The 14223-nt window shown below is 37.5% G+C and overlaps 1 protein-coding gene across 1 annotated transcript in view; it reads right to left on the bottom strand.

The window, feature by feature from the left end:
- Positions 1 to 464: 464 nt before the first annotated feature.
- The window catches only part of ADGRL4 (adhesion G protein-coupled receptor L4), a 72337-nt gene continuing 58578 nt past the window's right edge, over positions 465 to 14223 (bottom strand). Inside the window, exons 14-16 of the mRNA XM_064720000.1 lie at positions 4330 to 4421; positions 2607 to 2775; positions 465 to 2166 (exon numbers count right to left, since the gene is read on the bottom strand). Of these exons, the coding sequence (XP_064576070.1) occupies positions 2104 to 2166; positions 2607 to 2775; positions 4330 to 4421 (324 nt within the window). The 3' untranslated portion in view covers positions 465 to 2103. The remainder of the gene's footprint in view (positions 2167 to 2606; positions 2776 to 4329; positions 4422 to 14223) is intronic.

Here is a 14223-nt window from a genome sequence, read left to right as displayed (position 1 = left end):
CAGTTGCAATATCCTTCAGGGTCTGAGGCAGGGAATCTAAAAGAAAGGTATCTGCTCCCTATGTGCTGTATTAAAAGATGAAAACTCATCCTTATATGTAAGGAAAACAGAGTTTCAATGAAGATCTGACCCAGAGACAGGAGAGCAGTTTTTCCTATAAAAGATGTTCTTTCATTACAAAGACTATTGTAAGCTAAACATTTATGATATATTTTCTTTCCAAGGAACTTTTTCAATCTCCCTGAGCATGCTGAAGTCATTATATAGTTACTAGAGATGCTTTGTCCAGATCAGTTTACCATAGGTTACAGTTCTGCAGGAGATTAAAAATGATGGGCTGGTAGATATCCTTCTAAAAATACCCTTTTAAGTAATATGTATCTGCATTTCCAAACCTCACAAGAACATAGACAACAGCAAAGGAAATACAGCAAATAATTGAGGGCAAATGATATGTAACAATGTGAACTTTTACCACTGTATTTATTTAAATGAATGGAAATGTCAAAATGTGAAAGCAAAGCACTCCAGTTTATTCACATATTTTACATTCAAAGGACCAGGAGATTTCTTTAGTTTTTTTTTTGAAAAATAGACTACTCTTTTTTCAAAAAGACTTGATATAGGCATGGAACATACCTAATGAAGCCTATCATTGCAGTGCATACAATGAAAACCCTGTGTATAAGGAAAAAAGGATAAAAACCAAAGTTGACCACTACTAAAAAAAGATTTCCTTTAATATAAATAAAATTCAGACTAGTGCTTTATTTTAACAGACAACACAACAGTGGGATTTATTAACAACTACATATTTACAGTGCCTCACTGGCAAAAATACTGGGCTTCATCTGAGATCCTAGACACTTCCTGAGAAGGCAATGTGGACAGGAAATTGCTCAGCACTTCACATAATTTGGGTGCTAAATGGGTGAAATTAAAGCATACTTTTCAAATAAGTCAGATGCCATGGTGGAATGGTTGATGCATTGTGTTTATGCTCTGATCTGCCAAACTTGCACCTTGGTACTCCCTTTGATTTTAGTGGTTCTATTCACACTCCTAAGGTTAAGTACAGGAGTGATTCAAACCCAGCAGCCTCAGAGGAAGACAACTGCTCGACGCAAAGACGCTGTGAGAAAACTGCTGTAACTGGAATTTTACATGGTACAGAGCCACATTACCTTGAATTTAAATCTGTCTTCTTCTGCATGGGTGATTTCTACCACTTTAATTTGATCCTACAAAGTCTGGATTCCAACCACCTATGAAGTGACAAACCTGTGAAAGCATCTTCTTCCCACAGCCTCCAAAATCATAGTGCCAGTTAAGCAGATCTCAGTCTTTTTGGCAATTAAATAAAACGAGAACCAGATCTTTTTCAAAGTATTCACAAAATAATCTTTCAGTTATAAAATGACTGTCCCACCATTCTTGTATCAGATCTGACCTCAGCTCTTTAGATCTAAACAGTTCTTTAGAAGTTATAAAAATAAAGGATTGATTAATATACAAATATATATTTCAGAGTGATAAGAGAATAATATTAAACAAATTCCTTTTTTAATCTACTTTAAATTAAAAGAAATGTTTTCAAAAGTCTAGGCTGAAGCAGATCTTTATCTATTGACTCTTTAATGGAACCCATTCCCCACAGATGGTCACATACAACTTAATGTATGAAGTTTTTTACTACAAAAGGATGGTGAATATGTTTCCACTAGCAAAGCACTTCATAAAATCTGCTGTGCCAGTTGGTTTTTGGTATCTTGCTTTCAAGAACTGCAGATATTTTTAATATTAGAAACAAAACCTCAGTCATGAGGTCTTGAGATTATTTAGAAATTTCTTTCCCTTTTCTTTATTAATATTTGTTTTGCAATGATCCAGTTTGTTTTGTATACTGTTAATATACAGAATAATACAGATGTTCTGCACGAATGCACATGTATGTACAAAACCAGTAATTTAGTTAAGAGATAAGCCTGCTCACTGGGTCATTTCAAACTTTCAAAATACCATATTTTGCAGTAATATCCATAACAACATCATGTAAGTTTCTTCTTTCTTCTGCTGAGATGCTTTTAGGTGTTTTCCTCTCCTTTATCTCAAACAGCCGAAACAGCAAGGAACATTTTTGAACAATCTATAATACTCCTCCTGAATCTGAAATAAAATTATTGAATTCAATTATGAAATAGATTTATTAATAGGTCTATATGCCTTTGAATTCATTTTGTACTGCTCTTGTCACTAGATATTTTAAGGTGGGGCTGACATTTACTTTAGGACAGACCACTGAAGAAAGTATCATCCGAGGGCAGTGTGGGTGAATCTTGCTGCTAATTGAAAATACTGGAAATTTTATTGCACACATTATTATTTCATCAGGTTAATGACACTGTAACCAGTTTTACAGTTAAAAAAAACCCCATTTCCCCATGTTTCATACTTAGGTTTTAAAACTGGACAAAATATGTGAGAACATAAAAATGGGACAGAGGTTCTGCCTCCACTGAAGGCAGAAGCTCATCTTCAGGGCTGGGCACCTGGACAGTGCAGGGACATGAGACTGAGTCACTTCCCACAAGGAGTAGGATGCTTACCTTCCTAGACAGCACACAAAGAAATATGAAGATGAACATCCCCTGGAATGCATTGAAGATTGTAAAGAGATAGGCAGTAACCACAGACCCTTGGACCACATGGAGGACCCCGAAAATCCAGGTAGCCCCAAGGAGGAACAGGAGAGCCAGGGCACCCCGGGCACAGGATCTGGACAGGGAGAGAATATTGTGAGCAACACACAGGCACATGCTACTCTCCTTTCCCTCCACTTTGGGTGGTGAGTGCTGCCTTGGAAATTCTTTCACAGCTGCCAAGGCCTGAGAAGTGCAAGTGCAGGGGCTGCTCTTCAGGGTGTGCTGTAGCACTGTAGCACAAACAAAGTCACACAACCACTTTGGAAGAGCAAAGGAGTAAAACTGGAGGGCCTTAAAACACTGGCTTCTTTAATCTTCAGCTATGTTTTCTCTGGTGTACTGCAGCACCATATGATTTGATTTAAATCTACTGTTAGTGTAATTCCCCAAGGAAAAACATATGTCTGTTATGAAGCATTCCCCCACTTTTCCTCCTCCCCCCTATCTTCCTCAAAAAAATAACCCAGAAAAATGTTCAGTATGCTCTTAGGTCAGTGCATGTGCATGACATCAAAGGATTCCCAGGCTGCCTCTCAGGTTCACTGCAGAGGATGGTGCCAGTTATAAAACCAGGCTCTTTTTAAAATTCCGTCTTTTAAATATGAAAAAAAAAAAAATGTTTTTAGAACACAAGTCCTCTCAAATAGTTCCTGGGTCATCATATTGATGCCTTAAAATTGTAGAAACTGATTTGCTACAATTTTTTTTTCCAAGATGCTGTAGAGCCCTGCTCACAGACTTGCACAAATTACAGCATGTTTTCATGGAAATGAAGCCACTGATTACTTTCTTATTCATTCTCAGCTCAGTCATTGCAGGACTTCCTTTGAACAGCAGACATTTTTAGCACTGTTCCCCTGAAAATTGATAATTTTCAACTTCATTAGAAACAGGTCACCACATGAAGCTATGAAAGGTGAGGAATAAGAGAAAGTAATCAATCAAACGATTGCTAAATCCTAACTATAAATCTAGTGCAATGCATTGAAACTGCAGGAGTGTTCCTAAGCAACACAAACAGTAAGTTGTTTTCAATGTTCCCTGTAGTACACTTCAGCTTTTCCTGCACAAACGGTTTTCAAGGTCCCTATAAATCAGTTTTTAAGAGAGTGAGTTGATGGAAAAATCATAGCAGCATGCAAAGTAAAGAATCTGCTCCATCCCTCCAGTGCCACAGAAGCACAATGTCCTACTGCAGACTTTTCCCAAATAACGTGAATGGCTCCAATCTCTTATCACTTGCTACTTCAAGGCAAATATTTTGGTCCCATTTCAGGCATAGATTTGAATTCTGCTTTGCCTTGAATAGAGGCTGAGGAAAATACTTAAGAAAAAAGGACAATTACTTCTTGAACTTTGCCATCAGTCTTTACCTCTGGTTGATATGGGCCACTTGTTTTCTTTGTCCATCTTTCACACACACCCTATCATACAAGGTATGACTCAGTGGGAATAATGACTGCAAAATTTATGTCCAAATATATATAAGGGTAATAACAGAAAAAAGAAAATATTTTTCTACAAATCTCAGGATATTGAACTGCTACTTTTCAATACTCATTATCATTTCTGCCTGTATTTAAACCTACAGAAAGAAAGTAGCATTTGTACTAAATGGAAAACTTACCTTATATTTTCATAACAACTGACTTCTGGCTTTAACATTGCAGTGTGTCGAAATACTTTATAAATAATCACTCCAAAAGCCAACAAATTAACCTGGGGGGAGTGAAGAGAAAAACTTTTAGTTTAAACCAGGATACCTTGGAATGCCAATAACTGTTAAACATTTAAATGAAACAAGTCAGATAAAATTTCTGTGTATCTGAAATCTACAGAATCCCATGCCTGGAGGGGAAAAAATCCACCCTGTTCTGATTCACTTCTATTAAAAAAATATTAGCCCTGAAAAAATATTGATCAAACAGGGATGTAACCCTACCTTATCTCAACAGTATCACTACGAACAGTCTGCAAATGTTTATTGATTTTATTGGTAAATCTCTTTGATTTCCTGCTGAGATTATTTTTTCCTGAGTAGAGATGAAGGAAAGGAAAGGAAAGGAAAGGAAAGGAAAGGAAAGGAAAGGAAAGGAAAGGAAAGGAAAGGAAAGGAAAGGAAAGGAAAGGAAAGGAAAGGAAAGGAATTTAAAAAAAGGAATGAGAAATTTAGAAACTCCTAAAAAACCCTCTACCCTATGGGTTTTCTATTGTACTGTATCATATTGATCTCAAAATATGTGTGTCTTTTGTTGCTAAATGAAATTAATAGCATCATACATTTTGAGGTCTTTGGGGTGTGAAAACTTTCAAGTGGCAGAAAAATCTTAGAGGCTTTCACAAATAATTTTAAAAATCTAGATTTTACTGAAAGGTATATTGCTGTATATCTTCTCTTTTATGGTTTTTTTTTTTCATAGATGAATAGTTTTTGTATTTTTCCCTTGATTTTTTACAATGGCATCGCTTGATTTGAGTTTGAAACAAAGAAAAGCAGCTAAAATATGCAATTTTGCAAATGGTGCTCAGTTGTGATTCTTTCTTGCTTTGGCTAGGCTTCACTGATCTTTCAGTTAAACTTATACTGCATTCCTTTAAAAAAGTGGAAGTGCCTTCTTACTTTGCCGCATTTAACATCAGAATATATTTAAAATATTAGTAAATTATCCAAATTTAAGCTGTGTGTCATTCAGGTACTATTTGTAAGTCTTTGGCTGCAATCTCTTGGTCAGTTCCTGTGGGGTTCCAACTGTAGAATGAATAGAATTAATGTCTTCCCCAAGCTGTTTCTCCAGAAAGACTGTATGGTTTTCCCCTGCTTCTTATTCTTTAAAGAAACCAAACCAAACCAAAAACCCAACCCAAAAAAAAAAAAAAGTCTCTGGAATAAAAACAAAAAGCTGTTGGAGCACAGCACCACTTGAAAAGGAATCACTTTCATTTGTTAACACTCATAAGGTATGTCCTTAGAACAATTTTCTTGTGTCAAAGGAAGAGTATCTAATATTAAAGCAGTCTCTGCTTTAATTAGCTGCGTGCTCATAGTTTAATGCAGCATAATATATTTACAATTTGATAAGACAGGAGATAGAGCTGATGAGCAGTTTTGGGAATTAATCCTTCACTGAATACCTTGTATTAGTGCTGATCATGAGAGCTATTCTGAAGCTCCTTATATTTAAAATTGTAATCTATGATATCTCCTAAACCAGCAATTTTTCAAAGTTAATTATGACTCAGTCAGCAGTTGTGGATAATTATATGCAGACTTACTTTTTATTTTATATTTGTTGGCGAATAATATATCAAATAACTTCATGCATGCACTGTAATCTGCATAACTCACCCAATATACTTATTAATTTGAAATAGGTAGCGGGAAATGTGATCAAAGTACCAGAGGTATGGAGAACACACTGCAACTTTAAAAACTGCCAGAAATAGGTTCTGTGAGAAGCTCCATGGGCCAACCCCCCTTTCTCACAAAAGCAGCTGCAGAAGTGGCAAGGTTTTGCTGAGCAAGGATGGGGTGGGCAGCAGGCTCCATTTCTCCTCATCCCAGTGGGGCTCCCTTGCACAAATACTATTTGCACTGTCCGTTTCACAGGATAATAGGATTTGGCCTCCTGCATTAAAGTAATTCCCATTAACTCTGATCTTTTCATTCACCAGCCCATTCGAATGGGAATAATCTGTATGTATCAGGGGAGCAGGAGAGGTTAACACCAGCTTCTTGGAGTCAGCTGCCAGAACACAATTATTGTACAATATGTCTCAGGTAGCCTCACAGGAGGTAGTGTTACAGGGTAATGAGGGTGAACTTAACTTCTGAAACACTTGGTCGTTTCCAAGATTTATTAAAGTCTTAAGTCGGTCTTTGCCCCATTTTTAAGCACTCCATTAATAAAAATTTATATAGCAAAGTGAAAGCACATAGACTGGCTGTACACAATGCTTCAACTAAGTTAGAAACCTCTGGAACTGCATTTTGTCCTTTGAGGGAGGATGAAATGGATAGCAACAAAGGTTTAGTAACTACCCTGTGACACAGAAATGAAGCAAAACATGAGGGAAAACCATAGCATGAACTAATGGGTAAATCCTGGAGGAAAAAACCACCTAATCTAAACAATGTGTCAAGTGTGGCCTTTGGAGAAAACTGGCAATCCAATAGATATCCCAAAAGGTATCCTAAACTTAATGCGTCCTGCTTCAACCTGATACTCTGCATGTTCTTTGCTATGAACATACCAATGGCCTCTATTTCTGGGAAACGTAAAGTAAAAAGTTCATATTGGATGGCAGGACTGAGTACAAACACTAATAAGTTGAACTTATTAGGACTAAAGGGGAAATAGAACTGATATCCCCAAAGAGCCTTATGTGTTCCAACACATGAAATGAGAAGTCAAATCACTTAAAATGCCTAGCCAAAGGTAAAAGCACTTAAGACATTTGAATTTGTATCCAAAACTGAGTTTCAAACAAGCAGAAATTGAGGTAGTAGGCTGCAGAAGTAATCTAAAATACAGATGTACACAATAAGTCCTGGATCCCCAAATTTTCTGTCTGAGAGAGAGGGGCTTCTGCATGAGAGACGCTGAAACATCTAAAAAGTTTCAATTGCTCCATACAGCCAAATATTGTTTTATACTTACTTTGGTTGTAATCATGTGTTTTCATTTTGTAATTAAACCACAGTCTTAAGATCTTGTTGACTAAACCTTCAGTGGCACTATAATTAAGACTGCCTTAAGGTGTCAGGCCAGGTGAATGAGAAGGAAGTGGCAAACATAAGGCATGGTGTCCCCGGAGAGGGAGAGGCTGAGCAGAGCAGGATGTGCAGGCAGCTGTGACACCAGCTCAGGACAGGCTGTGCACAGGGCCAGCCTGGGGACAGCTCACCTGAATAATGAGCACAGTGAGTCTGCAGCTGGGGGCAAAGCCCGGGCGTGAGGGGCTGGGCACGGCTGCGGTTTTATGGAGTGAATAACGATGTCACAGTGTGACACGGCGGCTCCGGTGCCTTTGTTTTCAGTGCTATTACATGGCTGAGCAGGCAGAGAAACTGCTGTGTCCTGAGAGGGGCTGCTCGGCAAGGCTAATAGACTAGAGGGGAATTGCATTGATTCCAAGCCCTGAACTGAATAATTTTTTTTGTATTTTATTTATTTAACAAACCACCACAGACTGCTATTGGGCAAACAGTGCACTCAGTCCTTATCATTTTACAAAGAAAACCTCTGACTTTCTCCCTGCCAGGGCAATTCTCTGAAGTGCTGAGCATCCTCAGCTCTGCCTCCTCTGCAATTCAGTGAGAATCATGTTTCACTCATCATTGCTCAGGTGCACTACAGGACTAATTTTAATAATTAATCTATTCATTTTTTTTTCTTTTTTTAAGTGGTTAATCAAAGTCAAGGACTGATACAGAAAAAGCCTCCACTCACAGCATCTTCAGGGAATCAAGTCTCCCTAAAGATATTTGTAAAAGTATTTTTAGCATTCTTAAATTCTAGAAATGTTGTGGTATATTTATGAACAAATGAAAAACTTAAAATGTATTTGTGAGAAATAGGAAATGAACAAGAGCAATTATTAGGATGCCCATGAAATCAGGATTCTGTAGGTATGGGCAACTACATTTATGTAGCTGTATAACCCTGGATAATGTCTAAGAAGACACAAACCTGCAGGAACTGGGTTGTGTTGTACAACTGAGATGAGTTTAAAGGAAGGATGAAGTGTTATATCCCTCTCTGGGACATCACATATGAAAAGGGTCGGAAGGATTTAGGGTTTTGGAGGGAATTCTGGCCCCATTAAGCTAATATGTAGAATGCCAGTTAAATAGTAAAACTCCTATTACCACCAGCATTGTCAAGGCTTTATCACTGCACACCACAGAGAATGCAGTCCCAAGACATTCACAGGAAACTGTGGGCACTGCTGCAGGTTTTAGCACTTAGAAGAGTCATGGATGCACACTGTGGTAAAGAGCAGGACAGTGAACTTTTCCCGCTGCTGTTTTGGGGATCTCCATGTTACAGTTCCCATGTTCAGAACTGTGATGTTGCTGGATTAAGTACAACAGGCACACAAGGAAGAGTTCAGAGCAATCTGGAGTGGTACAACTCCTAGGATCACATCTGACCCACAGCACTGATCTGGATAACATCCTCTTGCAGGAGAGAAAAAGCAATTTAGAATTCAAATAAATTTACTGGTGCTCTGCTAATCATCAGGTCAACAATAGGGAGGCTTTGCCAAAGGAATTAGCCCAGGGATCTCTGTTCAATCAGTCATATGTATTTTAGAATAGGATGGGAAAAGAATGGAGCTAACCTACCTCCACCTGCATCTAGGATATGCCTGAAAGTCTGCTTGCAGGTGAGATCCCTCCCTCTGTCTCCCTGCTACCTGAGCAGGTGCTTCTGCAAGGGAGGAAAGCTGGGCATGGACAGATCAAGATGCTGCTGCCCTGGCTGCCACTCCTGTCAGGTCTGGGACTGCCCCAGCAGAGAGCACTGAGGAACAATCTCACCAATTGTCTAAGCAAATCACCAACCTCTCTGTGGATTGCTAGTATTTTAGAAACTAAATAATAATATAAGAACGAGCATGTAGGTCCCAAAATCCTAAGTGTTCCAGGCTGCTGGAGTTCTGCTAATAGCACATTGCCTAGCAACAGCTATATTTAAAATAGGTCTTTAATCCCACTCTGAAATGTACCTATTTTACATACTGGAAGAGTATTGTAGTGTTCTGTCCTCAAGTAAATATGATGTTAGTGCTTCACACTGCATGAAACTCTCCCTGTGTAGATACAGAATGGTGTTTTTTGTTAGTTGAACACTGAATAGGATGAGCTGCACAAAATTTAATAAAACTTGCAAATAAAAATATTTGCACTCATGTTGAAGAGCTGTAATTTCTTTCATAATTAATTACAATTAAATTGTAAGACACTGAGTGAAGTGATCTATCATAATTTTGCCCCATCAAGGTAGCTGAAAGCTGTCAGATTTGACAACTAAGACATCTTTTTTCCTTCTTCCCCCCCTTCCTTTTTTAAAGCAAGACAAAGAGCACTTGAAAGCTCAGAGGGGAATGGTCTGTCTTTCATGGCAGTGGCTCAGTTAGCACCTGGACTTGTGGTGAAATTAAATGGATCAGGACAGGGCATTCAAAAAAATTTCATCCAAGACTTTTTTTCTTGAAAAATGTCAGTTCATTAGCACTAAAAGACATTTACTGTTTTAGACTGTGTTTTCACCAGGAAACGCTTCCTGACCAGGATGGCTTTTCTGAATAAAACCAGAAAGGACACTCCTGAACAATGAAAATCCCTGTGGACAGCACATTTATACAGGATGTAGGAGACATGGGGCACAATTTTCTGTTTTACTTAATATTCAGACTTGGCTATGACCCTTGGTTTCTTCAGCTCTGTATAGTTATTCACTGCTACTGCTACTGCTGGATCTATTCCATGCCATATAAATAATTAAATATTCACTGGAGCAGAAAGACCTGGATTTCCCTCATCCCCCCAGTTCCTTGTCCAGGATTATCTAAACATTTTTGTTTTTTAAACACTGCTATAATTGCTTAATATGAGGCTGAGGTTTTGAGAGTATTTCCAATGCACATTATTTATAGAATGAAAAAGGAATCAGTAATTTCATGTATGATATCTTTGTGTAAAAAGATACACCCCAGCCTTTCAAAAGTTATTAAAACATTTCAAATACCAGCCTTTAAAGGCTCTCTAGTGTTACAAAGAAGAGAAGGTATAAGAAAGAAGCAGCTAATTCTAAAGACTCAGACATACTAGTTCTGATTCAGTCTGAGCACTTTAAATTCAAACTTCAAAAATGAAACCCCCAAATCATTCCCTTTTCCTTTCTTAGTCTCTGTCTCAATAATTGATGAAACCATCTATATGCTGATGTCAGATCTCACAAAAAAGAATGAGAAAATTTCTCCTGCTGCTCTCTTAGGCATATACTTGAATTTTTTACATATATCATATTGAATTTGGCTCTTTCAAAAAATGTCTGAAGTTCAGAGCAGCTATATCTGTATCAGTCTGTACAATGACCCTCATTACGAGTGTTTGAATTAATGAGCTTGTGATGGTCTGGGTTCTGCCAGGGAGAGCAATCCATGCCTGCCTTTCTGGCTGGATGGCTGATGGTGGCTAAAGCCACAGCGTTCAGTGGGTCATCGTTACTGCAGCCCGGGAGAACGGAATTAAGTTATTAACAATACAACCATTTAAGCTTCAAAATGAAAATGTATGCTGCATTAATTGCATAAAATTGGACACAAGCTGGCAGTCAAACAGTCAGGGTTTGTCTCCTGACTGATTTATCTCATTACCATGTCCCCAGTGGATAGATCTTCTCGAAAGCTTTAAGTATACAACAGCAGTCTTATCTGGGAGTAGGAAACGGAACAAAAACATTAATGAACACCCTTTAGGCTGTATTTTTGGGAAATATTTTCAATTATTCAGGGGTAGAATTTTATGCTTCTAAGATTTTAATGATTTCTCTTGTTTTAAAAGTTAAAACGTAGCCAAATGAGTTTATTACAAATCCTGACTCGGGGAAAAAAAAAAAAAGTTCACATAGGAGTGCTTTTTATTTATGAATACTTCAAAGTTTTTCTTTTACGTACTTCAAGCTATAGATTTAGACTCAATTAACTGTTTTATTTATATTTTTATAACACTTAAAAGAAGACGTAAATTAATAAATAAATGGGGTTTCCATGCTTTTCATCAGGGTAAACAGCTTTGCAGACTTGTGGATTCAATGTTATTTCTTATTGGATTGCAAAACCAAACACATTATTTACTGTCAGCTCTGCAGCCAAGGGCAGGAGGGATGAACCAACAGAGCTGTACCTGACCTCAGCCATAAATGTTACCCCAGTTAGATCCAGTGGTAGGACTGGGGCCTATCTTGCTCACAGTGTAAATAATTCCTAGGTTTACTCTTCTTTTCCAAGAAGCTTTTGAGAAGATGTATTGTCTTGTGAGTTGGGAGTGACATAAATCAGGCTGTTTAATGAACTGATTCAAGGTGCATCAAAAAGCTGAGACTACACATTGCTCCTGTTCCTATGGTTTCCTTGCATACATGGAAACATTTCTTGGCTGCATCTGGAGCCTCGTGCAGGAAACCTGCAGGAGTTTCACACAGCAAAGAGGAGTGAAATAGTTGTACATTATCTTTTAGTACAACTAGCTTCAGTGACTGGATAAGCTAGCATGAAGGAGAAAGCATCAGGAGCATGACTGAGATGTGAAGTCTGAGAACAAGCTGTATTTTCAATTTTGGATGGTCAGAAAGCTATCCATACCTTCCACAATTTGCCAAATCCTCTTCAGGATCACATGGCATGATTTATTCAAAACTACAAAAACTTCTTATAGTGTCCAAGTGACATTTCCAAGCACAGTATTCCTGTGCAATTACTGTTGTGAATTTAAGTTCACCTCTGTAAATGCCTGTCAGGAATGAATCAAAGGGGCACTAGGATAGTGGAAGAAGATCTGATTCAAGTGAGATGTCATGTGGATGAAGTCATTATGTAATTGCTAAGAAAGTCCAAAAGACACCATCAGTCTACAGTAACTGTCTAAAGCAAACCTATGGTGTCCTTTCAGTGAACAATTTAGGGTAAGCATATAAGTTTATAGTAATTGTGCTTAGAACAAGGCACATAACAGAACGACCAAGAAGATATTAAACAATGAAAAAACCCTAAAATACAAACCAACAAAACTAGCCTATTTCAGTCAGTTGTATGGCTTTTCAAAAAAAAAAAAAAAACCCACAAAAGCTGATTATACATGGATCCACTAAAAGAGTCTTTCTAGAACTGAAGGAGGATGTGTGCGACATTAATCTGCTCTGAGCTGCGGTATATCTCAGGACATCTGCAGCCAGCTGGCACATGCAGGTGCTCTTCTCCTTTCCCTTGACATCCACCTGTGCTCCCTCCCCTGCTGTGTCTGCTTGGTTCACTCTGGGAGACAGAGGACACGCCTGAGTTTCGAGTCTAATGTCCTTCCAGGGACAGCAATAGGGAACTTCATATACTTTTTTCTTATAGAACTACTAAGCTGATTTTTTAAAAGCAAACACTTTTGTTTGGAACATGCTTCAAGGACCCTTCAGCCTTATGTAATGAATTTGTTACTATGCAATAACACAGGATCAAATATTTTTTCTAATTACATTACTCTAAAATGACTAAAGGACATACCCCTCTTTTTTTCTAAGTATGTCCAGGGACCATAGAATTGGGGCTTTAATGGCAGAGAGAAGGAAGATAAAACCTTGATTCATGTGAAAGCTCTGGTCTTGCTGAGAAATTGCATCCATTGGGTTTGGCAACATGGAAGCTGTTGATCCTGTCCACTGAACAGGGCAAGTATTTTCTGACTCAGTTATTATTTAGCACAGCAGGTATTGTTGCTGAACAGCACTGTGGTTTAAACTAATCTGTTTCAAGCAAAGTTGCAGACTCGGTCTTTATTGCCACTATATAATTAATTCTCTCCACTTTATCCACAATGGCATAAGAAATGCCATGGAGACACCTTTAACTGAAGCCACTGAGAGGTTAATGAAAAGGGGACTATTACTCTTTAAAAAAGAATAATAAAGGCATTGCTAGTCCCAGTAGGAATTTATTTCCACTAAAAAGGCAGACTGAGAAATAACAGTAGATATAAAAAAATGTTTTAAACAGCTATTTTCTGAAAAACACACAGTTAACAGTGGAGTATATCTTTCACATCTATCTAAGAAACATAGCTTAGCATTTATCACAAAAAAACCCATTGAATTTTTCAGAGCATAAATATTCACTGAAAAATGTGAGATGGTGCTATGTTTTGTTGTGGTGGAAGTCAGAGGTCAAGGAACATTTTTGATAATAATTCTTAGAATATCAAGAAATGTCAGGAATACTGATTGTGCAATGTTTCACTGAAGAACAAGGATAATAAAGTAAGGAAGCCAAAGACACAGTGGACTTGATGACATCACTGTGATGTGACTCACCTCAGAGGGGCTGCTTTTTTTTTCTTTTTTTTTTTTTTTTTTTCTTTATTTTTTTTTTTATGGTAACAATGGTCAGTCAGACCATGTTCTTTATTGAAGCTTGGGAAAATGTAATCTCTTAGATGCTTTGAATATTTATTTTTATAAGAAATATGTTCAGTTTGAATAGTCTAGATTAAGTACATGAAATTTGTGAGTATATGAAAAAACAGCACAGTAATGGATTTGCCAGGAATTCTTCTGCATTGATTGCAGCAGTATTACTAATCCTGAATCAACCTAAATGTACAGAACTGAATAAGTATTAGAGCTGTACATTAAAATTTGATAAATGCACTAATCCATTAATTTTACCTTTTTTTGTTGAATAAATTATTTGACAAATAATGGTAAAATTCATCAAATAAATTATCTGATGAATGTATTTTTTAAGTAAT

This window comes from Zonotrichia leucophrys, chromosome 8 (assembly GCF_028769735.1).
Source record: "Zonotrichia leucophrys gambelii isolate GWCS_2022_RI chromosome 8, RI_Zleu_2.0, whole genome shotgun sequence".
Taxonomy (NCBI): Eukaryota; Metazoa; Chordata; class Aves; order Passeriformes; family Passerellidae; genus Zonotrichia; species Zonotrichia leucophrys.
The sequence above is the reverse complement of the archived record's forward strand: the minus strand, read 5'-3'. Positions and strand labels throughout refer to the sequence as shown.